The sequence below is a fragment of the Meles meles genome, chromosome 8 (assembly GCF_922984935.1).
Source record: "Meles meles chromosome 8, mMelMel3.1 paternal haplotype, whole genome shotgun sequence".
Classification (NCBI taxonomy): domain Eukaryota; kingdom Metazoa; phylum Chordata; class Mammalia; order Carnivora; family Mustelidae; genus Meles; species Meles meles.
In genome coordinates this window covers 99484193-99511959 of record NC_060073.1, presented here as the reverse complement: position 1 = coordinate 99511959, position 27767 = coordinate 99484193, and the positions used below count along the sequence as shown (strand labels likewise).

The 27767-nt window shown below is 40.5% G+C and overlaps 1 protein-coding gene across 1 annotated transcript; it reads left to right on the top strand.

Moving 5' to 3' along the window:
* The first annotated feature begins 21191 nt into the window (after window positions 1–21191).
* On the top strand, window positions 21192–22121 carry LOC123949583 (olfactory receptor 8A1). Its single transcript, XM_046017118.1, has one exon. The coding sequence runs from the start codon at window positions 21192–21194 to the stop codon at window positions 22119–22121; it is 930 nt and encodes a 309-aa protein (XP_045873074.1).
* Window positions 22122–27767: the final 5646 nt, after the last annotated feature.

The window sequence follows — 27767 nt, the reverse complement described above, 5'->3', positions numbered from 1 at the left end:
ATCAAACCCACACACCAACAGAATTTTAGACCTCAAAAGACTTGGGAAATTATCAAATCCAGTATTTCCCAAACCTGACTGAGCACCACAATTATTAGAGTATTTACCAAAAGGAATTCTGGGCTCCCACCCATACCTTCTGAATCAGAATCTGTATAGATATGAGTACCATAGCTGTATTTTTTTAATCTTCCCAAATGATTACAATGTCAGCAGCTTATAGATCCGCAGAACTAATATTTACCCCTATCTTGCATGCAGAGACACTAAGGAGAGCCCAAGAAGTAAAACCATTTGCCTAAGGTCACAGATCGAATTTAGGTCTCCAGGTTTCCAGTTTCTCCTGACAGCTGGAATCTGTGGGGCAAGGGATGGAGAAGAAAAAAAACAAAAACAAAAAAAAGAACCCTCGGGCATGTGCATTGAGGATTTCTTTGAGTTCATAGCTGAATTCTAAATTTTGTATGTGCATGACAAAACTCCAGATGTCTAGGACACAACAGCTGTTTGGAGTCTAGGAACTGAATAGGTCACAGAGGATGCATAGTACTGGGGAGCTGTTAGACTTCTGGCGTAGTGAGAGTGAAGAAGCTTTGATGAACAAACCAGACATTAAGATGAGACCCCTGAATTCCATACCCTAAGATTGAGGACTATGCCATCAGGCTAAGGGCAAAATGGAACTAGACCTATCATAACAAAGGCTAAATCTAGGTCTCAGCAGGATGGAGGTGATCTGCTAGTAAATTAACGGCATCCCAGAACAAAATGCAACCATCTGCAGAGAAGAATAACATAATCGACTGTCTCTACAATATATTGACACCAGCATCATAAAATAAAAAATTACTAGAAATACAAATATGCAAAAAAATATGACCCATAATCAAGAGGTAAAAATATTCAGTAAAAGCAGATGCACATGTGACCTTAATGTTGCAGTTAGTGTACAAAGACTTTAAAATAACTATTATTTATGGAAATTTAGACAAAAGCAATACTAAATTGACTAACAGATAGAAAATCCCAAAAGATTTATAAAAACAATAAAAAAGGAAAATTTCAAAAAATTTTAAAAATGAGAATATTGGAAATAAAGAATTCATTAGCTTGGTTTAATAGCAGATTAGACACAACCAAAGAAAGGATACTAAAAGTGAAACAGATCAACAGAAATAATCCATACTAAAATATACATAGAAAAGATAAAGAGGAATACAGCAACCAGAATCCTTAGAACAATGCTAAATTGTCCAAAATACGTGTAATTAGAGTTTTTAAAGGTGAGTTGAGTAAGAATTGGGGGAAAGAAGATTTTTGAAAATAGTAGATGAAATGATCGTATTGTTTTTATCCTTCTCATATTGAACTGATGTACCACCTTGCTTGATTTATGAATCTTGAACCACCCTTTGCATCCCTGAAATAAATCCCATTTGATTGCAGTGAATCATTTTTTTTAAATGTATTGTTGGGGGTGCGCCTGGGTGGCTCAGTGGGTTAAAGCTTCTGCCTTTCGCTCAGGTCATGATCCCAGGGTCCTGGGATCGAGCCCCGCATCGGGCTCTCTGCTTGGCAGGGAGCCTGCTTCCTCCTCTCTCTCTCTCTCTCTCTCTCTCTCTCTGCCTGCCTCTCTCCCTACTTGTGATCTCCATCTGTCAAATAAATAAATAAAAACTTTTAAAAAAAATAAGTCTATTGTTAGGTTTGGTGTGCTAATATTTTGTTTAGAATTTTTGGATCCTTGTTCATCAGAGCTACTGACCTATAGTTCTCCCTTTTTTGTAGTATATCTGTTTTGGTATCAGGATAATGTTGGCCTCCTATAGAATGAATCTGGAAGCTTTCCTTACACGTCTACTTTTTGGAATAGTTTAAGAGGAACACATATAAAATATTCTTTAAATGTTTGGTAGAATTCACCCATAAAACCATCTAGCCTTGGACCTTTGTACATTGTAAGGTTTTGTTGTTTTTCTTTCTGATTCAATTTTTATCTGCTAGTAATCAGTCTTCATATTTTCTATTTCCTTCTGATTCCATTTTGGAAGGTTGTATATTTCTAGAAATTTATCCATTTCTTCTAGGTTGTCCAATTTGTTGGCATATACTTTTTCATAATTACCTCTCATACTCTTTTGTATGTCTGTGGTGTCAGTTATTTTTTTTTCCCTCATTTTTAATTTTGTTTGAGTCCTTTCTTTTTCTTGATGAATCTGATTAAAGGTTTATCAATTTTGTTGATCTTTTCAAAGAACCTGCTCCTGTTTTCATTTATCTGTTCTATTGTTTGGGTTATTTTTTTAGTCTCTCTTTCATTTATTTCTGTTCTAATCTTTTTTAATTCCTTCCTTCTCCTGTTTTGGGGCTTTGTTTGTTCTTCTTTTTCTAGCTCCTTTAGATGTAAGTTGGGTTGTTTATTTGAGACCTTTCTTGTTTCTTTAGTAGGCCTGAATTGCTGTAAGTGGCTCTCTTAAAACCACTTTTGCTATATGCCAAAGATTTTGGAATGTTGTGTTTTCATTTTTGTTTTTCTTGATGTATTTTTTAATTTCCTCTGTGGTTTCTGGGTTGATCCACTCAGTGGTCAGTAGCATGATGTTTAGCCTTCATGTATTTTTGTTGTTCCAGATTTTTTGTGTGATCAATTTCTAGTTTTATACCATTATTGTCAGAAGATATATATGATATGATTTCAGTCTTTTTGAATTTATAGAGGCTTGTTTTGTACCCTAACATGTGATGTGTCCTGAAGAATGTTCCATGTGTATTTGAAAAGAATGTGTATTTTGCTGTTTGGGGGTAGAATGTTCTGTATAAATCTGTTAGGTCCATCTAGTCTCATATGTCATTCAAAGTCAATATTTCTTTGTTGATTTTCTATGGATGATCTATTCATTAATGTAAATGGGGTGATAAAATCCCTTACTGTTACTGTATTACTTTAAAGCAATTATTTTACATATCTTGTCTAGCTTTTTAATTGCTTTTGGTAAGATGACAAGCCCAATATAAGTTATTTGTCATGGCCAAAACCAGAAATCATAGCTATTTAACTTCAGTTGGCTGGCCTTTCATGGAGTTCCAAAGCCTGGAAGAAAGAGAGAGGGAAGGACCAAGAGAAACAAAAGAATATGTTCATTAGAATATATGCCTGGACTCCAAAGTTCAAAGAACACCAAGCCAGAGTAGGAATGTGAACAGGGGTGTATCTGTTGAAATGCATTTGGAGGAAGAATCTCTCCTTGATGAAACTTTAGACAGGCCAATGTCTTTGTCTTCTTCTCAGCTAGGACCTGACCTTAGATTTTCACATCCATCTTTGCTGAGTCCATTCCTAGCAAGAATCCTGCTGCTTTGATTTAGAGAGTTCCCTGCCCTTGATATCTGATCACCTTGGCTTTGAATCCTATTAAGTGAGTTTAGCAAGAATCGCCCTGCCCTTGATGTCTCCTCTTAGTAATTTTCCATCCATTGATCTCTTCCCCTTACTCTTTGTTTATAAATTCCCATTTGTCCTTATATTTGGAATTGAGCTCAATTCAATACTGAAGTCTCTTTTTCCCTATTGCAATAGTTTCTGAATAAAATCTTTCTTTACCACGTAAAAAAAAAAAAGAATATATGCTTGGGATATACTAAGCACTCAGTAAATGCCAAGTACCATATTCCTAATGCTTCATGTTCAAAAATACTTGTAGCAATGTTGAAAAAGAAAAACAAAACGGCAGCATCACGTTCCCTGATTTCAAGCTTTACTACAAAGCTGTGATCACCAAGACAGCATGGTACTGGCATAAAAACAGACACATAGACCAGTGGAACAGAGTAGAGAGCCCAGATATGGACCCTCAACTCTGTGGTCAAATAATCTTCGACAAAGCAGGAAAAAATATACAGTGGGAAAAAGACAGTCTCTTCAATAAATGGTGCTGGGAAAATTGGACAGCTATATGTAGAAGAATGAAACTCGACCATTCTCTTACACTGTACACAAAGATAAACTCAAAATGGATAAAAGACCTCAACATGGAATCCATCAGAATCCTAGAGGAGAACATAGGCAGTAACCTCTTCGATATCAGCCACAGCAACTTCTTTCAAGATATGTCTCCAAAGGCAAAGGAAACAAAAGCAAAAATGAACTTTGGGGACTTCATGAAGATCAAAATCTTCTGCACAGCAAAGGAAACAGTCAACAAAACAAAGAGGCAACCCACGAAATGGAAGAAGATATTTGCAAATGACAGTACAGACAAAAGACTGATATCCAGGATCTATAAAGAACTTCTCAAACTCAAAACAGATAATCATGTCAAATAATGGGCAGAAGACATGAACAGACACTTCTCCAATGAAGACATACAAATGGCTATCAGACACATGAAAAAATGTTCATCATCACTAACCATCAGGGAGCTTCAAATCAAAACCACGTTGAGATACCACCTTACACCAGTCAGAATGCCCAAAATTAGCAAGACAGGAAACAACGTGTGTTGGAGAGGATGTGGAGAAAGGGGAACCCTCTTACACTGTTGGTGGGAATGCAAGTTGGTGTAGCCACTTTGGAGAACAGTGTGGAGATTCCTCAAGAAATTAAAAATAGAGCTTCCCTATGACCCTGCAATTACACTACTGGGTATTTACCCCAATGTAAATGTAGTGAATGTAGATGTAGTGAAAAGAAGGGCCATCTGTACCCCAATGTTTATAGCAGCAATGGCCACAGTCGTCAAACTGTGGAAAGAACCAAGACACCCTTCAACAGACGAATGGACAGAAAGATGTGGTCCATATACACTATGGAGTATTATGCTCCATCAGAAAGGATGAATACCCAACTTTTGTATCAATATGGACGGGACTGGAAGAGATTATGCTGAGTGAAATAAGTCAAGCAGAGAGAGTCAATTATCATATGGTTTCATTTCACTTATTTGTGGAGCATAACAAATAACATGGAGGACATGGAGAGATGGAAAGGAGAATGGAGTTGAGGGAAGTTGGAGGGGGAGACGAACCATGAGAGACTGTGGACTCTGAAAAACAATCTGAGGGTTTTGAAGGGGCGGGGTCGGGGGGGAAGTTGGGCCAGCCTGGTGGTGGTTATTGTGGAGGGCACGTATTACATGGAGTACTGGGAGTGGTGCATAAACAATGAATTCTAGTACACTGAAAAGTAATTTAAAAAATAAAAAATTTAAATAAAAAATACTTGTATCATATTCAGAATATTAAAGAATGTATTTAATGTTCCTATTGAATATGTTATCTTTGACATATACATATACCAAGATTATATTTGACATATACCAAGATTATATTTTTCTCATATAGTCAACAAATATATCCTACTTTTGTAAATATACTTCAGATGATTAGTCTTCTTAATATAAATAATGAAAAAGCACGTAGAAAATCTTGGAGGATTTAAGGAAGATTGTGTCATGGTTTTGTAGTCTTCCTGTATACCCCCATAAAAAAAAACCAGCATAAAGTCACCTGGGTGGCTCAGCCATTAAGCAGGTGGCTCAGCCATTAAGCAGCTGCCTCCAGCTCAGGTCATGATCCCAGGGTCCTAGTATCGAGCCCTGCATCGGACTCCCTGTCCCATGGGGAGCCTGCTTCTCTCTCCCACTCCCCCTGCTTGTGCTTGCTCTCTCACTGTGCCTCTATGCAATAAATAAATGAAATCTTAAAAAAGGAAAAAACCAGCATAACTAAATAGCAAAGCATAATCTCATTAACAAAGCCTATGACAAAAATAAGTGATATGTTATCCCCTTTACTTCCAAACACAAGCAGATGGGCACAAACCACCAAGAGCTTAAAATCTGCTTAGTATCAGCATCTGTGCAGGAAGAAACAGAAGGAAGCAACGGGACATCTGGCAAACCTGAAACTCCAAAACAACTCATCGGTATTCCAAGTATCTCTCAAAAGGCCAATTTGAAAATAGCACCTAAAACTGGAAGGGATTTTGTATTCTTCAATAGTGTGTGAATTTAAATTACTCTGTACTAAGATCTGAAGGGGCTACAGTTTGCGCACTATGAACTCTCAACATAAAGCAACCAAAGCTCCCTACAAGAATAGAAATAAAACCCAAACTAAACAGAAGAGGGTGGATACAGACAAAAGGAAGAAAAGGCCCAGATAAAGGTAGAAAGGGAACAATGCCAAGAGATCTCAGACGGTAAAGTCATATTTTTTAACACCTCACAAAAACGACAGAATAGGGAGTTCTACAGATATGAAATTAGAAAAAAACTAAAACTAATTTTATATAAAAACAAACAGTAGAAAAGAATCAAGAAGAAATTCCATATAAAATGATAAGTAAGAAGAAAAATTTTCCTGCAGAAAATATGGAGCAAACCACAAAGGCATACTGTATTAGTCTGCTTAGGATGCCATAACAAAATACCACAAAATGGGTCACTTAAGCAACAGAAGTATATTTTCTCACAGTTCTGGAAATTAGGGTGCCTACATAGGAGATTTCTGGTGAAGACTCTTCCGGGCTCACAGATGGCTGCCGCTTCAGTATTCCTCACATGGAGGAGACAGTGAGTTCTGGTGCCTCTTCCTTATCTTAGGAATGGCACCAGCCCTATCAGATTAGGACCCCACCTTTATGGCCTCCTTTGTCACCTTCTTATATAGGTTCTGTCTCAGCATACAGTCACACTGAGGGTTAAGGCTTCAACATATGAAGTTGGCAGGTGGGGGGAACACAACACAACTCATTCCATTGCCCATGACTACAAACAAATTAATACTATTACATTATTTAAAAATGAACAAAAATGCATGAAAATACTACAAGGTATGAAAGAACAACAAAAGTCAGAATTAAGAAAACTTATAAATTAGCAACAGAGCCCAAGAAATTATTAGAAATAAAAGAAAAATATAAGAAATATGACTGATTTAGAATTAGCGAAAGTGAGAATAAACACAACAGATAATACCTTAGGAGAAATAGAAGGTGAAAAGGGGGGTTAAAAAAAAGAGAGAGAGAGAGAAAAGAAACGAAGAGCGTTTATGGGAAAGCAGCAAATATAGACACCAGCCAAAGAAGATCTAATCCACATGGAGTAGGAGCTCCAGAGGAGAAAACCAAAGCAAGGGACAGAACAGAAAATAAAGACCATAATTCTTGGATTTTTCCTAGTGTCAAAAAAAATTTTTTGAAGTGACATATTGAAAAGAATCATCACACCTAAGAAAATTGCCCCCAAAATAATTATTAAAATATATACCAGTGAAATTATTGGCCTTTTTAAATGAGGTCCTTTGAAAACCATGTAGCCTGAAATTTTCTGATTCTTTCTGGAAAGACTTAGAAACAATAACCAACCCAGAAACAATGAGCTTCTCTAGTACTAGTCTTGAAATACCATTTCACCACTAAAAGAAAGCATGTTTCCTGGAGAACTGGTCGATTCCTGATCTGAAGAATGAAATGTATGAGATGAGCTTAGAACATCTGGTCATAACAGATAAAAATTAGTATTAAAGACTAGGAGGACCCTGTCAAAGACTCGAGAGACAAAATGGAGAGAATTCCACAGGCCAAAGATAGAAAATTTGAGCAAAAAAGGATAATAAGTGTAATGACACATGAAATATGCTTAAAGTGATGAGAGTATAATGATTCTTTCGTGTTATGTTATGTTAGTCACCATACAGTACATCATTAGTTTTTGATGTAGTGTTCCATGATTCACTGTTTGCCTATAACACCCAGTGCTCCATTGAATATGTGCCCTCCCTAATACCCACCACCAGGCTCACCCATCCCCCCACCTCCCTCCCCTCTAAAACCCTCAGTTTGATTCCTGGACACCACAGTCTCTCATGGTTCGTCTCCGTCTCTGATTCCCTCCCCCCCTTCATTTTTCCCTTCCTTCTCCTAATATCCTTCATGCTATTCCTTATGTTCCATAAATATATGAAATCATGTGATAATTGTCTTTCTCTGTTTGAGTTATTTCACTTAGCATAATCTCCTCCAGTTCTATCCATGCTGATGCTGATGCAAATGTTGGGTATTCATCCTTTCTGATGGCTGAGTAATACTCCATTTATATACGGACCACATCTTCTTTATCCATTGGTCTGTTAAAGGGCATCTTGGCTCTTTCTACAGTTTGGCTATTGTGGACATTGCTGCTATGAACAGTGGGGTGCTTTCCAAAGAAAAGTAGCTGGTTACCTTTGGAGGATAATAAGAAACCAAATCATTATTTTGAAAATCAGAAAATAAAGGTCATGTGAGTGTTTTTATCTGAACTGTGAATAACGAACCTGTGCATGACATAAAGTTGCACTGAACTAAATGTACACACACACACACATGAGCACAAGGAAAATGGGGGAAACCTGAATGAAGGGCTCGGGGTATATATGGCCGTATGCATGTGTGGTATTGTTATGTTGCAGTATAATTTTGCAAAATGTTATCATTGGGGAAAACTGTATGAAGGGTACTCAGGATCTCTCCACATTGTTTCTTTCAACTGCATGTGATTCTGCAACTATCTCAAAATTAAAAGTCTAAAAATCTTTGTTAGTGAGATGCCTGGTTGGCTCAGTCAGTTAAGTGTCTGCCTTTGGCTCGGGTCATGATCCCAGAGTACTGGGATCGAGTCCCACACTGGGCTCCCTCCTCAGAGAGGAGTCTGCTTCTCTTCTTGTGTGCCCTCCCCTCCCCCTCAGACAAATAAATAAATAAAATCTTTTAAAAAATTAAGTAAAAATAAAAATCTTCATTAGCAACATTTTCATAAGATATTGCTGAATATAATCACTAAAAGTAAATTTTCTCATGAACATATTCCCTTTATGAATGAGAATATGCATGACGAGTTCTTATAATTCTGCCTCTTACATCTCTCAACCTCTTGCCATCCCACAGTGGCCATCTATAGGTATGGCAGCAGGGTGACAAGTTTAGTGTTTCTTATAAATTTAACATCCCTCTACTGAAGTTCTGGCTTGTTTTAGTAAACTATTTTCATTTGTTTCAGAAACATTTAAAATAAAGGTTTTCAGCCTAATTGATTATGCCTACTGAAGAGTAACATTGAGTAGTAGCCATAGTGGTAGCAACAGATGATGTGGGTGGTGATGACAAGTGGCGTGGTGAGTGGGGGTGGGGGGTGAGGATCACGGGGTTGTTGGCTGTCAGGGATCTGAAGGCTGGCGTTAGACTCTAGGTTTCCCAAGCTGAAGATGACTCCAGATGAAAGGAAAATTAACACACCTGGGAGACAAACCATGCTTCACACCAAGACTCTAATTGCTCCTTCAGCAAGGACTCCAGGCTCCAGAGTGACGGCATCCCAGGAGGTTCTGCCTGTGTATTACATAAACAGACCCCCAAGTCTCCCAGTCTCAGTGACCCCATTTTTCCTAACCGTGCTGGTGTCTCAGAATCCATTTTAGACTAGATATAAATCTGTATGGTTCTCTCCCTTCTCGCTCTTTATTTCCTGACTACAGGAATCAAGGCATCCCCTAAAATTTCCAGGAGACCGTGTTATTTTTTTCTCACCCCAGGTATTTAATTATGGATTTAAAGCAATTGTATAAGTAAAATATTTCTTCCATGAGCTCCTGTTTCTAATGCAAGCTTTATTTCTAACATTTGTTTATCTTCATCTCTCCGAGTCTTTTCTTTGTGTTCTGCGTTTTCTTTCTTTTTTTTTTAAAGATTTTATTTATGTATTTGACAGAGAGAGATCACAAGTAGGCAGAGAGGCAGGCAGAGAGAGAGAGAGAGAGGGGAGGAAGCGGGCTCCCTGCCGAGCAGAGAGCCTGATACGGGACTCGATCCCAGGACCCTGAGATCATGACCTGAGCTGAAGGCAGAGGCTTAACCCACTGAGCCACCCAGGCGCCCTGTGTTCTGCGTTTTCATCGGCAGCAATCCCAATGCTCTGATGGTCAGGTAAAGCTAGAGGTAATCCTTGTAGTAACTGACACCAAATACATGGATCATGTTTGCCGATTTTATATCATTAGATGATTATAGGAGTAAAACATTAACTTGGTGCTGTCTAGGATTTTTGCCATCTGCACCACACTGATCACTGTTTACTCTGCAATTTTGTAAAGCACTTTGGTTTCTGGTAATAGTATATTCAAGCTGGATTTTCTATGTTTCTTATTGTTTTAAGAGGTAAAAATTGAATACAAGGGGATATGTAAGATTTTATTAAAAACAGATTTTTAATCTATTGTGATCCAGAAGAAATTTGTTTTCTCCTCTAATAAATGGGGGAAAAGTAGGTACTTCTGAGACTAGTTATTGTGAAGCTAAATGCCATACCACCAACAACTTAACATATGAGGTTTACAATGCAATGCAGATTTTCTTGTCTTCACACCACATCCTAAGGATTTAAAGACTGTTATATCTAAGAAAAGGGAACACAGTTAGTTGCCAGAGTTATTATTATTATAGGAATCAAATGAGACAATGTATTATAAAGTACTTTATAAAGTACAAAAAGCATGTTACAAAATGTTTTTTAAAAATACATATATAAAAATACATATATACTTATACACATGTAAATATATATATATATTATATATATACATCCACATAGAAAAAATCTAGAAAGATAGTCACTGCCGGTATTAGTCTCCAAATAGTGGGGAAATGCTGTTTTTACTTTTGCTTATTTGTTTTTTTTTTATGATTCATTTATTTTAGGGGAAGGGGCAGGAGAGAGAGAGAGATTGAGAATCCCAAGCAGGCTCCACGCTCAGCAGAGAGCCCAACATGGGGCTCGATACCATGACTCTGGTATTATGACCTGAGCCAAAGGCAAAGGCTTAACCAACTGAGCCACTCAAACACCCTGACTTTGTAATTTCTTAAATGCCCCCTGAATAGGCAATGAAATCCATCCTGCATCTCCAAAAATTCAATAAATCAAGTTTATAAATAATAGTAAAGTGCTACCCAAAGATAAGCTACAGCAAAACAATACAGTTTAATGGAAGCAAAAGAGATGATAGTCAGAAGTCCCGGGTTGTAGCCTACTTCTGCCTCTACTAACTGTATGATTTGGGGCAACATTTAGTACTATATTATGTGCCCGTGCCCACACTGCACACAGATCAATTAAATTGAACCTCTATGGGTAGATCCCAGGCATTAATACTTTCAAATGCTCTGGGTGATTACAGTATACAGCCAGTGTTGAGAACCACTGTCTTAGAGCCTCAAGTCCCGTGAAAAACTGAGAACAAATTCAGACACCTAATGACAGCTCACTTTTATGGGAACTGAGTGCTTGAAAAAATATTTCTAAATATGCATTATCCTGTGTTATTTTTACAACCACCTTTGAAATTGATATTACTGATTTTTTAATTTAAGTTCATCCAGATTGTCAAATTTGTTGGCGTAGAGTTGCTCATAGTATGTTCTTATAACTGTCTGTATTTCTTTGGTGTTAGTTGTGATCTCTCCTCTTTCATTCATGATTTTATTTATTTGGGTCCTTTCTCTTTTCTTTTTGATGAGTCTGGCCAGGGGTTTATCAATCTTATTGATTCTTTCAAAGAACCAGCTCCTAGTTTCATTGATTTTTTCTATTGTTTTTTTGGTTTCTATTTCATTGATTTCTGCTCTGATCTTTATGATTTCTCTTCTCCTGCTGGGTTTAGGGTTTCTTTCTTGTTCTTTCTCCAGCTCTTTACGTGTAGGGTTAGGCTGTGTACTTGAGACCTTTCTTGTTTCTTGAGAAAGGCTTGTACCACTATATATTTTCCTCTCAGAACTGCCTTTGCTGTGTCCCACAGATTTTGAACTGTTGTGTTTTCATTATCATTTGTTTCCATGAATTTTTTCAATTCTTCTTTAATTTCCTGGTTAACCCATTCATTCTTTAGAAGGATGCTGTTTAGTCTCCATGTATTTGGGTTCTTTCCAGCTTTCCTCTTCTGATTGAGTTCTAGCTTCAGAGCATCGTGGTCTGAAAATATGCAGGGAATGATCCCAATCTTTTGATACCAGTTGAGACCTGATTTGTGACCCAGGATGTGATCTATTCTGGAGAAGGTTCCATGTGCACTAGAGAAGAATGTGTATTCTGTTGCTTTGGGATGAAATGTTCTGAATATATCTGTGATGTCCATCTGGTCCAGTGTGTCATTTAAGGCCTTTATTTCCTTGTTGATCTTTTGCTTGGATGATCTGTCCATTTCAGTGAGGGGAGTGTTCAAGTCCCCTACTATTATTGTATTATTATTGATGTGTTTCTTTGATTTTGTTATTAATTGGTTGATATAGTTGGCTGCTCCCACGTTAGGGGCATAGATATTTAAAATTGTTAGATCTTCTTGTTGGACAGACCCTTTGAGTAGGATATAGTGTCCTTCCTCATCTCTTATTATAGTCTTTGGCTTAAAATCTAATTGATCTGATATAAGGATTGCCACCCCAGCTTTCTTCTGATGCCCATTAGCATGGTAAATTGTTTTCCACCCCCTCACTTTAAATCTGGAGGTGTCTTCGCATCTAAAATGAGTTTCTTGTAGGCAACATATAGATGGGTTTTGTTTTTTTATCCATTCTGATACCCTGTGTCTTTTGATTGGGGCATTTAGCCCATTAACATTCAGGGTAACTACTGAGAGATATGAATTTAGTGCCATTATTAGCCTGTAAGGTGACTGTTACTGTATATTGTCTCTGTACCTTTCTGATCTACTACTTTTAGGCTCTCTCTTTGCTTAGAGGAACCCTTTCAATATTTCCTATAGAGCTGGTTTGGTGTTTGCAAATTCTTTTTATCTCTCCTTCTATTTTCAATGATAGCCTAGCTGGATAGAGTATTCTTGGCTGCATGTTTTTCTCGTTTAGTGCTCTGAATATATCATGCCAGCTCTTTCTGGCCTGCCAGGTCTCTGTGGATAAGTCTGCTGCCAGTCTAATATTTTTACCATTGTATGTTACAGACTTCTTTTCTCGGGCTGCTTTTAGGATTTTCTCTTTGTCACTAAGACTTGTAAATTTTAATTAGGTGACGGGGTGTGGACTTATTCTTGTTGACTTTGAGGGGGATTCTCTGCACCTCCTGGATTTTGATGCTTGTTCCCTTTGCCTTATTAGGGAAATTCTCTCCAATAATTCTCTCCAATAGACCTTCTGCTCCCCTCTCTCTTTCTTCTTCTTCTGGAATCCCAATTATTCTAATGTTGTTTCGTCTTATGGTGTCATTTATCTCTTGAATTCTCCCCTTGTGGTCCAGTAGCTGTTTGTCCCTCTTTTGCTCAGCTTCTTTATTCTCTGTCATTTGGTCTTCTATATCACTAATTCTTCTTCTGCCTCATTTATCCTAGCAGTGAGAGCTTCCATTTTTTATTGCACCTCATTAATAGCTTTTTTTATTTCAACTTGGTTAGATTTTAGTTCTCTAATTTCTCCAGAAAGGGCTTTTATATCTCCAGAGAGGGTTTCTCTAATATCTTCCATGCCTTTTTCGAGCCCGGCTAGAACCTTCAGAATCGTCATTCTGAACTCTTGATCTGACATATTACCAATGTCTGTGTTGATTAGGTCCCTAGCCTCTTCTTCTTTTGTTTGTGGTGATTTTTTCCGCCTTGTCATTTTGTCCAGATAAGAGGATATGAAGGATCAAATAAAATGCATTGTAACCAAATCAGAAGAGACCCCCAAATAGTGGGGGGGTGAAAGGGGATAAAAAGAGGTTCAGGGGAAAAAAAGATAAAAATTAGAAAAATAAAACAAATAAAGAAAAAATATAAAAAAGAAAGAAAAAATATATATTTTAGATAAACTAGTCAAAAAACGTTAAAAAAGAAAAGGGTAAAAGTTTTTAAAATTTTAGCAGAAGAAGAAAAAAGAAAGAAAAAAAAAATGAAAAAAAATTGAATTAACCGCAATACTAAAGAATCATGGGGAGAAAGCTATGAGTTCCATGCTTTGCATTCTCCTCCTCTGGAATTCCGCTGCTATTCTAGGTATTGAACCTGCTTTCCTTGATAGATGAACTTCGTCCTGGCTGGATATTTTGTTGATCTTCTGGGGGAGGGGCCTGTTGTAGTGACTCTCAAGTGTCTTTTTGTTTGTTTGTTTGTTTGTTTGTTTATTTTCAACATAACAGTGTTCATTATTTTGTCACCACACCCAGTGCTCCATGCAGTATGTGCCCTCCCTATTACCCACCACCTGGTTCCTCAACCTCCCAGCCCCCTGCCCCTTCAAAACCCTCTGGTTGTTTTTCAGAGTCCATAGTCTCTCATGGTTCATCTCCCCTTCCAGTTTCCCTCAACTCCCTCTCCTCTCCATCCTCCCATGTCCTCCATGTTATTTGTTATGCTCCACAAATAAGTGAGACCATATGATACTTGACTCTCTCCGCTTGACTTATTTCGCTCAGCATAATCTCTTCCAGTCCCGTCCATGTTGCTACAAAAGTTGGGTATTCATCCTTTCTGATGGAGGCATAATACTCCATTGTGTATATGGACCACATCTTCCTTATCCATTCATCCGTTGAAGGGCATCTTGGTTCTTTCCACAGTTTGGCGACCATAGCCATTGCTGCAATAAACATTGGGGTACAGATGGCCCTTCTTTTCACTACATCTGCCAGCACTGCAATTGCAGGGTCATAGGGAAGCTCTATTCTTAATTTCTTGAGGAATCTCCACACTGTTCTCCAAAGTGGCTGCACTAACTTGCATTCCCACCAACAGTGTAAGAGGGTTCCCCTTTCTCCACATCCTCTCCAACACGCATTGTTTCCTGTCTTGCTAATTTTGGCCATTCTAACTGGTGTCAGGTGGTATCTCAATGTTGTTTTAATTTGAATCTCCCTGATGGCTAGTGATGATGAACATTTTTCATGTGTCTGATAGCCATTTGTATGTCTTCGTTAGAGAAGTGTCTGTTCATATCTTCTGCCCATTTTTTGACGTGATTATCTGTTTTGGTGTGTTGAGTTTGAGAAGTTCTTTATAGATCCTGGATATCAACCTTTTGTCTGTACTGTCATTTGCAAATATCCTCTCCCATTCCGGGGTTGCCTCTTTGTTTTGTTGACTGTTTCCTTTGCTGTGCAGAAGCTTTTGATCTTGATGAAGTCCCAAAAGTTCATTTTTGCTTTTGTTTCCTTGGCCTTTGGAGACATATCTTGAAAGAAGTTGCTGTGGCTGATATCGAAGAGGTTACTGCCTATGTTCTCCTCTAGGATTCTGAGAGATTCCTGTCTCACGTTGAGGTCTTTTATCCATTTCGAGTTTATCTTTGTGTATGGTGTAAGAGAATGGTCGAGTTTCATTCTTCTACATATCGCTGTCCAGTTTTCCCAGCACCATTTATTGAAGAGATTGTCTTTTGTCCATTGTATATTTTTTCCTGTTTTGTCGAAGATTATTTGACCATAGAGTTGAGGGTCCATATCTGGGCTCTCCACTCTGTTCCACTGGTCTGTGTGTCTGTTTTTATACCAGTACTACGCTGTCTTGGTGATCACAGCTTTGTAGTAAAGCTTGAAATCAGGTAACGTGATGCCGCCAGTTTTGTTTTTGTTTTTCAATATTTCCTTAGCAATTCGGGGTCTCTTCTGACTCCATACAAATTTTAGGATTATTTGCTCCAGCTCTTTGAAAAATACCGGTGGAATTTTGATCGAAATGGCATTAAAAGTATAGATTGCTCTAGGCAGTATAGACATTTTAACAATGTTTATTCTTCCAATCCTAGAGCATGGGATAGTCTTCCATCTTTTTGTGTCTTCTTCAATTTCTTTCGTGAGAGTTCTGTAGTTCCTCGAGTACAGGTCCTTTACCTCTTTGGTTAGGTTTATTCCCAAGTATCTTATGGTTCTTGGTGCTATAGTAAATGGAATCGATTCTCTAATTTCCCTTTCTGTATTTTCATTGTTAGTGTATAAGAAAGCCACTGATTTCTGTACATTGACTTTGTATCCTGCCACATTACTGAATTGCTGTATGAGTTCTAGTAGTTTGGGGGTGGAGTCTTTGGGGTTTTCCATAGAAAGAGTCATGTCATCTGCGAAGGGAGAGAGTTTGACTTCTTCCTTGCCAATTTGGATACCTTTTATTTCTCTTTGTTGTCTGATTGCCGTTGCTAGAACTTCTAATACTATGTTGAACAAGAGTGGTGAGAGTGGGCATCCTTGTCATGTTCCTGATCTCAGCAGGAAGGCTGCAAGCTTTTTCCCATTGAGGATGATATTTGCTGTGGGTCTTTCATAGATAGATTTTATGAAGTTCAGGAATGTTCCCTCTATCCCTATACTTTGAAGCATTTTCATCAGGAACAGATGCTGGATTTTGTCAAATGCTTTTTCTGCATCAATTGAGAGGACCATGTGGTTCTTCTCTCTTCTCTTATTGATGTGTTCTATCACATTGATTGATTTGCGAATGTTGAACCAACCTTGCAACCCAGGGATGAATCCCACCTGGTCATGGTGGATAATCTTTTGAAAGTGCTGCTGGATCCTGTTTGCTAGGATCTTGTTGAGAATCTTTGCATCCATATTCATCAGTGATATTGGTCTGAAATTCTCCTTTTTGGTAGGGTCTTTGCCAGGTTTGGGGATCAGGGTAATGTTGGCTTCATAAAAAGGGTCTGGAAGTTTTCCTTCTGCTTCAATTTTTTGGAACAGCTTCAGGAGAATTGGGGTTATTTCTTCTTTGAAAGTTTGGTAGAATTCCCCAGGGAATCCGTCAAGTCCTGGGCTCTTGTTTTTTGGGAGTTTTTTGATCACTGCTTCAATCTCGTTACTAGATATCGGTCTATTCAGGTTGTCAATTTCTTCCTGGTTCAATTTTGGGAGTTTGTAGTTTTCCAGGAATGCATCCATTTCATCTAGGTTGCTTAGCTTATTGGCATATAACTGTTGATAATAATTTGATGATTGTTTCTATTTCCTTGGTGTTAGTTGTGATCTCTCCCTTTTCATTCATAATTTTATTAATTTGGGCTTTCTCTCTTTTCTTTTGGATTAGTGTGGCCAATGGTTTATCGATCTTATTGATTCTTTCAAAAAACCAGCTTCTAGTTTCATTGATACGTTCTACTGTATCTCTCCTTTCTACCTCATTGATCTCTGCTCTAATCTTGATTATTTCCCTTGTGTGGAGTTGGTTTGATTTGTTGTTGATTCTCCAGTTCTTTAAGGTGTAGAGACAGCTGGTGTATTCTGGATTTGACTCTCAAGTGTCTTTCCCTGAGGTGGAATTGCACCGCCCTTACTGGGGGCCGGACTAAGTAATCAGCTCGGGTTCGCTTTTGGGAGCTTCTGTTCCCTGAACGCTTTCCGCTTTCCGTAGAGTTCCGGAGGACAGGAATGAAAATGGCGGCCTCCTAGTCTCCGGCCCAGAGGAGCCAAGAGCCCGGGGCCCCACTCCTCAGTGCGCCCCCAGAGGACAGCACCCAATCACTCCCGTATCCCCAGCCTCTAGCCGCGCTCCGAGCTCACCCAGCCCGCGACTGGTTCAAGGTAACCCTGAGCTGAGAGTTCAGTCCTCGGCTCTGTCTCTGTAACCAGCCTCTCTGTTCTAACACCTGCAAGCTCTGCGACTGTGACACCCCCAATCCTTCTGTGACCCTGCAGGACCTGGGGCCACACTGACCCTGCGTGGGCTTCACCCCGGTTTAGCCTCTGGAGCACTGTCCCTTAGTGGAACAGACTTTTATATGTCCTGATTTTGTGCTCCGTTGCTCCGCCGCTTGCCGGGAGCCGGCCCCTTCCCCTGCGGACTATCTTCCCATTGTTTTGGATTCTCTTCTCCACCAGTCCTACCTTTCAGAAAGTGGTTGATTTTCTGTTCCTAGAATTGCTGTTCTTCTTCTCTTCAATCTCCTGTTGGATTTGTAGGTGTTTGCAATGTTTAGATAAGCTATCAAGCTGATCTCCTGCTACCTGATGTCGTCTCAGCCTGCTACTTCTCTGCCATCTTGACTCCTCCCCCAGCATAGACATTTTAGCAGTATTTATTCTTTCAATCCATGATCATGAAATTTTTTTCCATTTTTCTTTGTGTCTTCCTCAGTTCTTTAGTAAATGTTCTGTAGTTTTTAGAGTACAGATCCTTTACCTCTTTGGTTAGGTTTATTCCTAGATATCTTATGGTTTGGGGTGCAATTGTAAATGGAATCAATTCCTTAATTTCTCTTTCTTCTGTCTCATTGTTTTTGTATAGAAATGCAATTAGTGAGATACCACCTGACACCAGTTAGAATGGCCAACATTAGCAAGACAGGAAACAACGTGTGTTGGAGAGGATGTGGAGAAAGGGGAACCCTCTTACACTGTTGGTGGGAATGCAAGTTAGTGCAGCCACTTTGGAAAACAGTGTGGAGACTCCTGAAGAAATTAAGAATAGAGCTTCCCTATGACCCTGCAATTGCACTGCTGGGTATTTACCCCAAAGATACAGATGTAGTGAAAAGAAGGGCCATCTGTACCCCAATGTTTATTGCAGCAATGGCTACGGTCGCCAAACTGTGGAAAGAACCAAGATGCCCTTCAACGGATGAATGGATAAGGAAGATGTGGTCCATATACACAATGGAGTATTATGCCTCCATCAGAAAGGATGAATACCCAACTTTTGTAGCAACATGGACGGGGCTGGAAGAGATTATGCTGAGCGAAATAAGCCAAGCAGAGAGAGTCAAGTATCATATGGTCTCACTTATTTGTGGAGCATAACAAAGAACATGGAGGACATGGGGAGATGGAGAGGAGAGGGAGTTGAGGGAAACTGGAAGGGGAGATGAACCATGAGAGACTATGGACTCTGAAAAACAACCAGAGGGTTTTGAAGGGGCGGGAGGGGGGGGGGGGTGGGAGATTGAGGAACCAGGTGGTGGGTAATAGGGAGGGCACGTACTGCATGGAGCACTGGGTGTGATGCCAAAACAATGAACACTGTTATGCTGTAAATAAAGAAATAAATGAATTTAAAAAAAAGAAAAAAAAAGAAATGCAATTAGTTTCTATGCATTGATTTTATATCCTGCCACTTTACTGAATTCCTGCATGAGTTCTAGCAATTATGGGGCGGAGTCTTTTGGGTTTTCCACATAAAGTGCATGTCATCTGTGAAGAGAGTTTGACTACTTCTTTGCCAATTCAGATGCCTTTTATTTCTTTTTGTTGTCTAATGGCTGAGGCTAGGACTTCTAGTACTATGTTGAACAACAGTGGTGAGAGTGGGCATCCTTGTCGTATATCTGACCTTAGAGGAAAAGCTCTCCATTTTTCCCCATTGTAAATGATATTTGCTGTGGGCTTTTCATTGATGACTTTTATGATATGGTATATTCTCTCTATCCCTATACTATGGATAGTTTTAATGAAGAAAAGATGCTGTATTTTGTCAAATGCTCTTTCTCCATCTATTGAGAGGATCATATGGTTCTTGTCTTTTCTTTTATTAATGTAATGTATCACATTGATTGATTTGTGGATGTTGAACCAACCTTGCAGTCCAGGGATAAATCCCACTTAGTCGTGGTGAATAATTCTTTTAATGTACTGTTGGAGCCTATTGGCTAGTATCTTGGTGAGAATTTTGGCATCCCTGTTCATCAGGGTTGTTGGTCTGTAATTCTCCTTTTTGATGGGGTCTTTGTCTGGTTTTGGGATCAAGGTAATGTTGGCCACATAGAACAAGTTTGGAAGTTTTCCTTCCATTTCTATTTTTTTTTAAGATTTTATTTTTATTTTTTTTGACAGAGAGAGATCACAAGTAAGCAGAGAGGCAGGCAGAGAGAGAGAGAGAGGGAAGCAGGCTCTCCACGGAGCAGAGAGCCCGATGTGGGGCTCGATCCCAGGACCCCCGGATCATGACCTGAGCCGAAGGCAGTGACTTAACCCACTGAGCCACCCAGGTGCCTCCCCCCATTTCTATTTTTTGAAACAGCTTCAGAAGAATAGGTATTAGTTCTTCTTTAAGTGTTTGTTAAAATTCCCCTGGGAAGCCGTCAGTTCCTGGACTGATTTCGTAGTCAACAAAAAATATCTTGGAATGCAGGGACTCCATCAGAGGCAAGGAAAAGCTTCATTGCCCTGCAGTTTGCAACCAGTGAGACATGGCCTTGGACTACAAAACCAAAGTAGCTCTGTCAGGGAAGGATCAGGCTTGGAGTTTAAAGAAGCAAAAACCTAGGGAAAGCTCTGTGCCCTTTATGGACATTGGTCAGACTCATGTCCCAAGATGCAAGTTTCAGGAGCAGAGTGGCAAGCAGGATACACAGCTCACTATTTCTGGTAACAGTTTCAGGATGTGGCAGCCGCTAAAGAGCATGACAGGATGTGTTGCGAGGGTTTTTTTTTAAATGTTGCTGAATTTTGTGCAAGCTTGTCATCTCAGGCTGTGCTGACTGGTTTTGTTCCCTGTGGTCATTGGGCCTGATTAAAATTTTAGTTTTTCTCCCTTGACATGAGGGCACCCATCTTGCCTGTCAGCCATTACTGTCAAATTATTGGGGCCTCTTGTCCTCATCTGCATCTTTCAGATACAGACGCCGACTTGTCACTCAGTGATACAATTGTAACTGCCATACTATCTTGACACTGTGTGGATTTGAGATGGGTATTTGTGCTTTCACACTCAGAGACTATTTGGGAATTGCACAGATGACAAGGAAATTTTATTTCTGAAGAAATACATCTCCAAGTACAAACTATGAAAGATACTGCTTGTTACCTATAGGTTAGAGGTTCTCAAACCTAAGCACACAGCATCACCTGGAGAGAGTGTTAAACCCAGATTGCGTCCCCCCCACCCCAGGGTGTCTGATTTGGTAGGTCCTGGGTGAGGGCTGAGAGTTTGTATCTCTAACATGAGGCTGATGCTGCTGATCCAGGGACAACACTTTAAGAACAATTGCTGTAGGATATTTGAGAAATATACAAGGAGTGAAAGTCCCAGATCTTGCCCCCTTTTTCCCCTCATCCTCATGATCTTTGAAACACCCAGAGGCTGGTCTTTCTCTCAGCAAATAGCAAGGTGAGGGGAGGATTCATCCGGAAAGAGCCCAGGATCGTCCAGCTGAGCCCAAGTGCTCAAAACTAACTTCATCCGAAAGTCAAAGATGCAGGCTTTCATGGGCTCTTCTCTCCCATCCCCACAGGGCCCCCAAACACAGGAGAATGGCTGCAGAAAATCATTCTACAGCGACCGAGTTCATTCTCAGAGGATTGACAAATCAGCTAGAGCTCCAGTTCCCCCTTTTCTTCCTCTTCCTTGGGATCTACTTGGTCACCATGATAGGGAACCTGGGCATGTTCACACTGATTTGTCTGAATCCTCAGCTTCACACCCCCATGTACTACTTCCTCAGCAATCTGTCATTTGTGGACCTGTGCTACTCCTCTGTCATTACCCCGAAAATGTTGGTGCACTTTGTGTCAGAGAAGAACACCATCTCCTATGCAGGGTGCATGTCACAGCTCTACTTCTTCCTTGTGTTTGTCATTGCCGAGTGTTACATGCTGACAGTGATGGCCTACGACCGCTATGTCGCCATCTGCCGCCCTTTGCTCTACAATGTCATCATGTGTCGTCAAGTCTGCTCCCAGCTGGTGGCTGTGGTCTATGCCATGGGGTTCATTGGCTCAACAATAGAGACTGGCCTCATGTTAAAACTGTCCTATTGTGAGCTCTTCATCAGTCACTACTTCTGTGACATCCTCCCTCTCATGAAGCTCTCCTGCTCTAGCACCTATGATATTGAGATGACAGTCTTCTTTTTGGCTGGATTCAACATCATAGTCACCAGTTTAACAGTCCTTGTTTCCTACGTCTTCATCCTCTCCAACATCCTCCGCATCAGCACCACAGAGGGCAGGTCCAAAGCCTTCAGCACCTGCAGCTCCCACCTTGCGGCTGTGGGGATGTTCTATGGATCTACAGCGTTCATGTACTTAAAACCCTCCACAGCCAGTTCCCTGGCTCAGGAGAACGTGGCCTCCGTGTTCTACACCACAGTGATCCCCATGCTGAATCCCCTGATTTACAGCTTGAGGAATAAGGAGGTAAAGGCCGCCATGCAGAAAACACTGAGGAGAAACGTGTTTTGAGGTTAAGTGTTACTCTTTCTCAATTTTAAAATTAAGTTGTTTTAATGCCAGAAGGAAGCTCCCTAAATGCTTACCTAACCATGATGGGAAATGGGTGCTTGACTACATGGTTGGATGAATGCCTCCTCCCCTTCTTCCATCTTCCTTCCCTCCTTCTCTGGACTCTCATTTCTGTTTGAAATCAGATGACTTCAAGTTCATGGTTTTTTTTTTCTTTTACTTGAGATCCATTTTCTCTGTCCTGGACCCTTTGGTAAACATTTACTATCTTAACTAGAATTTAACATAAATTTTAAACTTCCAGCATTAAGTTTGAAAGTCACCCATTTTGGGACGCCTGGGTGGCTCAGTTGGTTAAGCGGCTACCTTCAGCTCAGGTCATGATCCCAGCATCCTGGGATCGAGTCCCACATCGGGCTCCTTGCTCAGCAGGGAGCCTGCTTCTCCCTCTGCCTCTGCTGCCACTCTGCCTGCCTATGCTCGCTCTCTCTCTTTCTCTCTCTCTCTCTCTCTCTCTCTGGCAAATAAATAAATAAAATCTTAAAAAAAAAAAGAAAGTCACCCATTTTTTTATTACCTTCCCTACAGAAAATATTACTCAACCCAATTCTTTTGTGTGTGTGTGCCAGGGAGTGCACAAGGCAAAGAGAGGTGAATGTGAAAGTCACTGAGAAGTGAGACACAGCTACTTGCTCATCCAGATTTCCTCTCCTCTCTTCACTCCTCTCTACTTGTTCCTGCCTGAGAACCTCTGCATGATCCCTTTATGTAATTTCATAGCAACAATAAAAGTAGTTAAGAGCCAGTCACATGTTTTGAGATGCTTACTCTGAGCCATGCAACTCCCCTAAATGCTTTATAGGTGTTATTTCAATGATGCCTCACAACACATAGGTACTATTGTTATCCCCATCTCACAGATATGTAAACTTGGTTCAGTAACTTGCTGTGGTCACACAGCTGGCAAACAAACAACACTGGAATCTGAATCTAGTAACTCAGAGCTCACGGTTGGCTCTCACACATTATCCCTTCACCTTCAGGCTGACACTCCATTTGAACAGCCTCTTAAGTTTCACCTATGTATGCTTTTCCAGTTTCAGGTACCTCCAAAAAATAATTTCTCAGGTCCCCACCTTTTATCGGCTACACTAGCCTCTTTCCCTTTGTAGAAAAATTCTTCAAGATGACTAAGGGAAGATACACCAGAGTGACCAACATGACCTGGTTTGTCAGGCCTTTTCCCAGCATTAACACTGAAAGCCCTACATTTCAGGAAATCTGTCCAGTTCCAGATAAAGCAGATTTGGGGAGGGGGTCACCCTAGATGACACATTGCAGCAAAATCTCTTGTCCTACTTAAATAACTGATAGATTTAATGCCAGCCTCGCTCAGTAAATCCAGTGGCCTTGGGACAAAGTTTCTTCCTGCTCCCCTTGCTTATAATGATATCAAGGGTAAAAGGGTTAAACTCAGCGGCCTAACATAGGGCAAAGGATTTATGGACATCCTCTTGTCATTTATAGCTCTTTTTGGCATGCTATTATATCAAGCAGTGGTTTATTATGGGAAACAGAAATAACTACTCTTCTCAAGGAGAAAGGAATCTAATACAGGAAACTAGTTGCTTACAGATTTTTGAACGACTGGAAAAGAGGTGAGGAGACCCCCAGAGTAACTCTACCATAGACATGATCTAGGGGTCCTACTGCCCCTGTCCTCGCTTCCCCCATGAAAATTGCCTCTCACACTCATGAATAGCAGAACCTAGGATGAGCATCACCTGGGAACCTGTCAGGAATGCAAATTTCCAGGTCCTCTGTGGGCTCTAGGACTATAGAATTAGCCAAAATCTGTGCTTTAGTCAACCCTTGGGTGATCCCGAGACACAGTGAAGTATGGGGAACCCCCTCCCACCACCTTTCCAGTGGCAATTCACATCCCAGGGCTCCAGCTACCAGGGCATCTGGGTATGTAATACTTAGTTTTTAACCTGACCAGAAGGAGAGTAGAATGGACATTGAAAGAGCCATTCCCAGGTGGCTATCCATTCTTTCCTGATCTTTCTTCAGAAATAAGATCACTACCACTATAGAAGCCCACTGGTTAGGGGGGAAAAAAAAGTAGGAAAATACTTTTTAGCTGAAGATGAGACACCGTAAAGCCAAATAAATTGGTGAATATCATTATATCAGAAATTAGGATATTTGTTCAGCAAAGGACACAAGGGGTGGAGATAATAGAAACAGAATGGAAGATGATATCTAACTAACATATATTAGAAATGCAGGCAAACCAACGAGAAGAAAACCATCAAGAGAAAACATGGGCAAGGTATATACAACAATCATGTTACATGACAACACCTGAAGGGCCACCAAGCACGTCAAGAGACGCTTCAACCAATTACTAAACAGAGGAGGGCAAGTTAAAAGCTCGTTCTTTATACCCACCACTGGGTACATAAAGGACAGGCTATGGCAGAGACTCGGCAGCAGTTAGAAGCGGAGGATCAGCTATGAGCAATGGAGCCTAGAGCTCGAGGGCTGTGCGAGATTTACAACACATTACTTAAGTATATAAAATTACATGCACACAAATGAACAAAAGAATTAGAAAGAAAAAAATAATAACATAAAATATACATTAAATAGGTTGGAATGGATACTAAAGAGATAAGACGCATGGAAGTAGGGAGTGGGGAAAAGAGAAATAGAAATAAAAGTTCCTTTTTCTAGACTCAACCCCCAGATGCATACCAATCAACACGGCCCAAGAGCCTGGGGTTCAGAGCTGGCCACTGGACTGCTAAATGCAGAGACAGGCAAGCCCACCCTCAACATCTGTGAGGCCTAGAGAAAGATTCTCTTAATATTTGGAAATGAACAATCAAGCTAACAAAATGTTAAATATTTTCTTCTTCCTACCTTGACAAATATACCTTCACAACCAGCTAAAATGCCAGGTTCAAATTTAGAAATCTCAGAATGCTAAGAGTTCTGCACCAGACTGTGATATTAAAGGAATGCTCTGCCTGGTCTCCAGCCCCCTGCCCACAGCCACAGCGTGCTCCCTCCACGTCCTCCCACCAGATTCAGCCCCCTCTGTAAGGGACCTCATACAGACACATTTATGAATATCCTCGTGTCCAATCTCCATCCGTATTCCCTGGATACAGCCATCCCCGGGTCATCTCTTTGGTCTAGGGATGAAAAACAAGCTGTGTGGTCTACTTTTAGGGTTTGGACCTTGGGAAGAGCCCTGTAAGCAGGTCAAGGGCATTCAAGGAGGGAATTCTAGCATCCCAACATTGAAGGCACATCCCTCTTAGATCTGTGGGATAGGGGAGGCACAGCCAGAGAGACACCGAGGATAACACACCTCTCACCAGGTCTAAGAAGGCTGGAGTGGAGGGAGGTGACCTTTGCCTATGAGTCTGCCCATAGCTGCTTCTCTCCCTGACTGGCAAGTCCTACAATTGAGATGTTTGTCCTTCATATTACACTTCCCAAAGCATCTTTTTTTTAGAGTGAATTCAAATTTGTATGCAGAAGACTGTTCTTTATCAGAAAGCATACTAAGCTTGAGATAACTTTAATTTCAGCTTTCTCAGGGTTTTTTCCTACTTATTATGGGTGTGGCGTGGAGTTTTCTTAAAGAGAGAGGAAGGCCATGTGAGTACATAAGCTTCTCACTCATTTTTCATACCATTAGAGAGAGAAGTGTGTTCACTGGAACATCCTCGCTCATGTGCTCTCTGAGAAGGACACTCAGCCTGAACCTCAAAGGGTCTTTTTCTTTTTTTGCCTGTAGGTAACAATACAGCATTGTATACTCAAAGATTTGCTAAGATGATAAGTCTTGTGTTGGTGTCACAAAAAATTTTTTTAGATAGGAGACAGAAGCAAGCTTTTGGAGGCGATGCATATGTTCATGGCATTGAGTGTGGTTATGGTTTTCGTGGATGTATACTTATCCATGAGCTCATCTAGTTGTATACATTCAATATATCAATCACCCAATAAAGTGTTTTTCTTTTAAATGGCATCTTAACGCTCAATAGCAGTTAATACTGTCTTGTGAGACCATCTTATGTAGAGTTTGCAAATAAGAAAAATAGGGGGTGCGTGGGTGACTCAGTTCTTGGGGCCTCCGACTCTTGATTTCAGCTCAGGTCATGCTCTCGGGGTCATGGGGTCATGGGATCGAGCCCGTTGGACTCTGCGCTCAGTGGGAAGTCTGCTTCTCTCCCTCTCTCTTTCCCCCTCCCCATCTCGCACGCACATGTGCTCACTCTGTCTCTTTCAAATAAATAAATCTTAAAAAAGAAAAATCGAGCTAAGTGAGTTGTCCAAAGTGTGGAAAAAACAAAGACCACGGAAAGAGAACAAGCAAAGGCTATTTATTCAGAGCTCGCTGTAACAAGGAACGAGCCACTGTGGCTTGCCTTCGGTAGAGACTCATGAGGAGGTTAAGGAGGCAGAAAAAAGGGAAGGGCTTCAGTGGTGCTCTCATTGGAGGTGGTCGGCATGGGGAAGTTAGTAATTGGTTGGGGGAACAGATTTGGCTTTCTCGGGTCCCGCGTTGGAACAGAGGGCAGACAGCTGCAAAGCTGGCAGTCAGCAACTGAATCCTGACCATTCTGGGCTAATTCTTGCACAGGCTGTGGTTTGGCTTCACAGGCTGGTTGCTCCACAGGTCGTGGGTAAGAATTCCATTTTTACATAAGATCTGGCCATTATGTGTTTGTGTATTCAGTTCCTCAAAAGTTACACGGTGAGGGGTGGGAGGTTGGGGGAACAGGTGGTGGGTGATGGGGAGGGCACGTTTTGCATGGAGCACTGGGTGTTGTGCAAAAAGAATGAATACTGTTACGCTGAAAAAAAAAATAAATAAAAAGGGAAAAAAAAAATCTCTAGAAGTCTAGTAATTATGAAGATTCCAAATAAAATGTAATGAGGGTTTGGCCAAAAAAAAAAAAAAAAAAAAAGTTACACGGTGAAAAACTGATACTACCATCCCTGGTATTTCGACTGCAGCTTTCAAAGTTCGTGCCTTTTGTACTTCTGTATCCTGCTATGTGATCCAGAGCTTTTCAGAAGGTTCTCATGTAGTTGAAACAGCTTGGAAAAATTCCAGGACAAAGGTATAGAAAAGATGGTCTTTAGCATCAAATGCACAGTTTTGGAATAGGAACCAGAGCTAAACTTTCATTAGGAAAAAGAAGAAAATGCAGTCATAACAATCCCAAGCAGAGTCTTGGGGTTCCCTTCTCATTCCAAACCTCAAAATGAGAACCTTCAACACATTTAAGCAAATTTCGCTCAAGTCCCACACCAGTTATGGAGGGTCGCTGGCCCATAGCCTCCCTTTTCCTATCACCATGCTGAAAATTCCTTTGTGAGGGTTTAGCACAAAGCAGTGGAGCTCTACCAGCCCAGGGCAGCTCAAGGTAAGCAGTCTGGCACCAGGCTCAGCTGAAGCTGGATCCTTTCCAGCAAAGACTCTCTCAAGGCCAAGCCTCCCTCTAACGACCCGAGACCAGGACAGTTAGAGAAGCATCTCCTGCTCCCAGCATAGATAACTGCTCAGAGCCAGCTGCCTGAAGCTGTCCTGTCCCAGGATCCCTCCTGCTCTCTCTGCCT

Excerpts from the sequence above, each read along its gene's own strand:
- LOC123949583 (XM_046017118.1), top strand. The coding sequence starts at position 21,192 with ATGGCTGCAGAAAATCATTCTACAGCGACCGAGTTCATTCTCAGAGGA.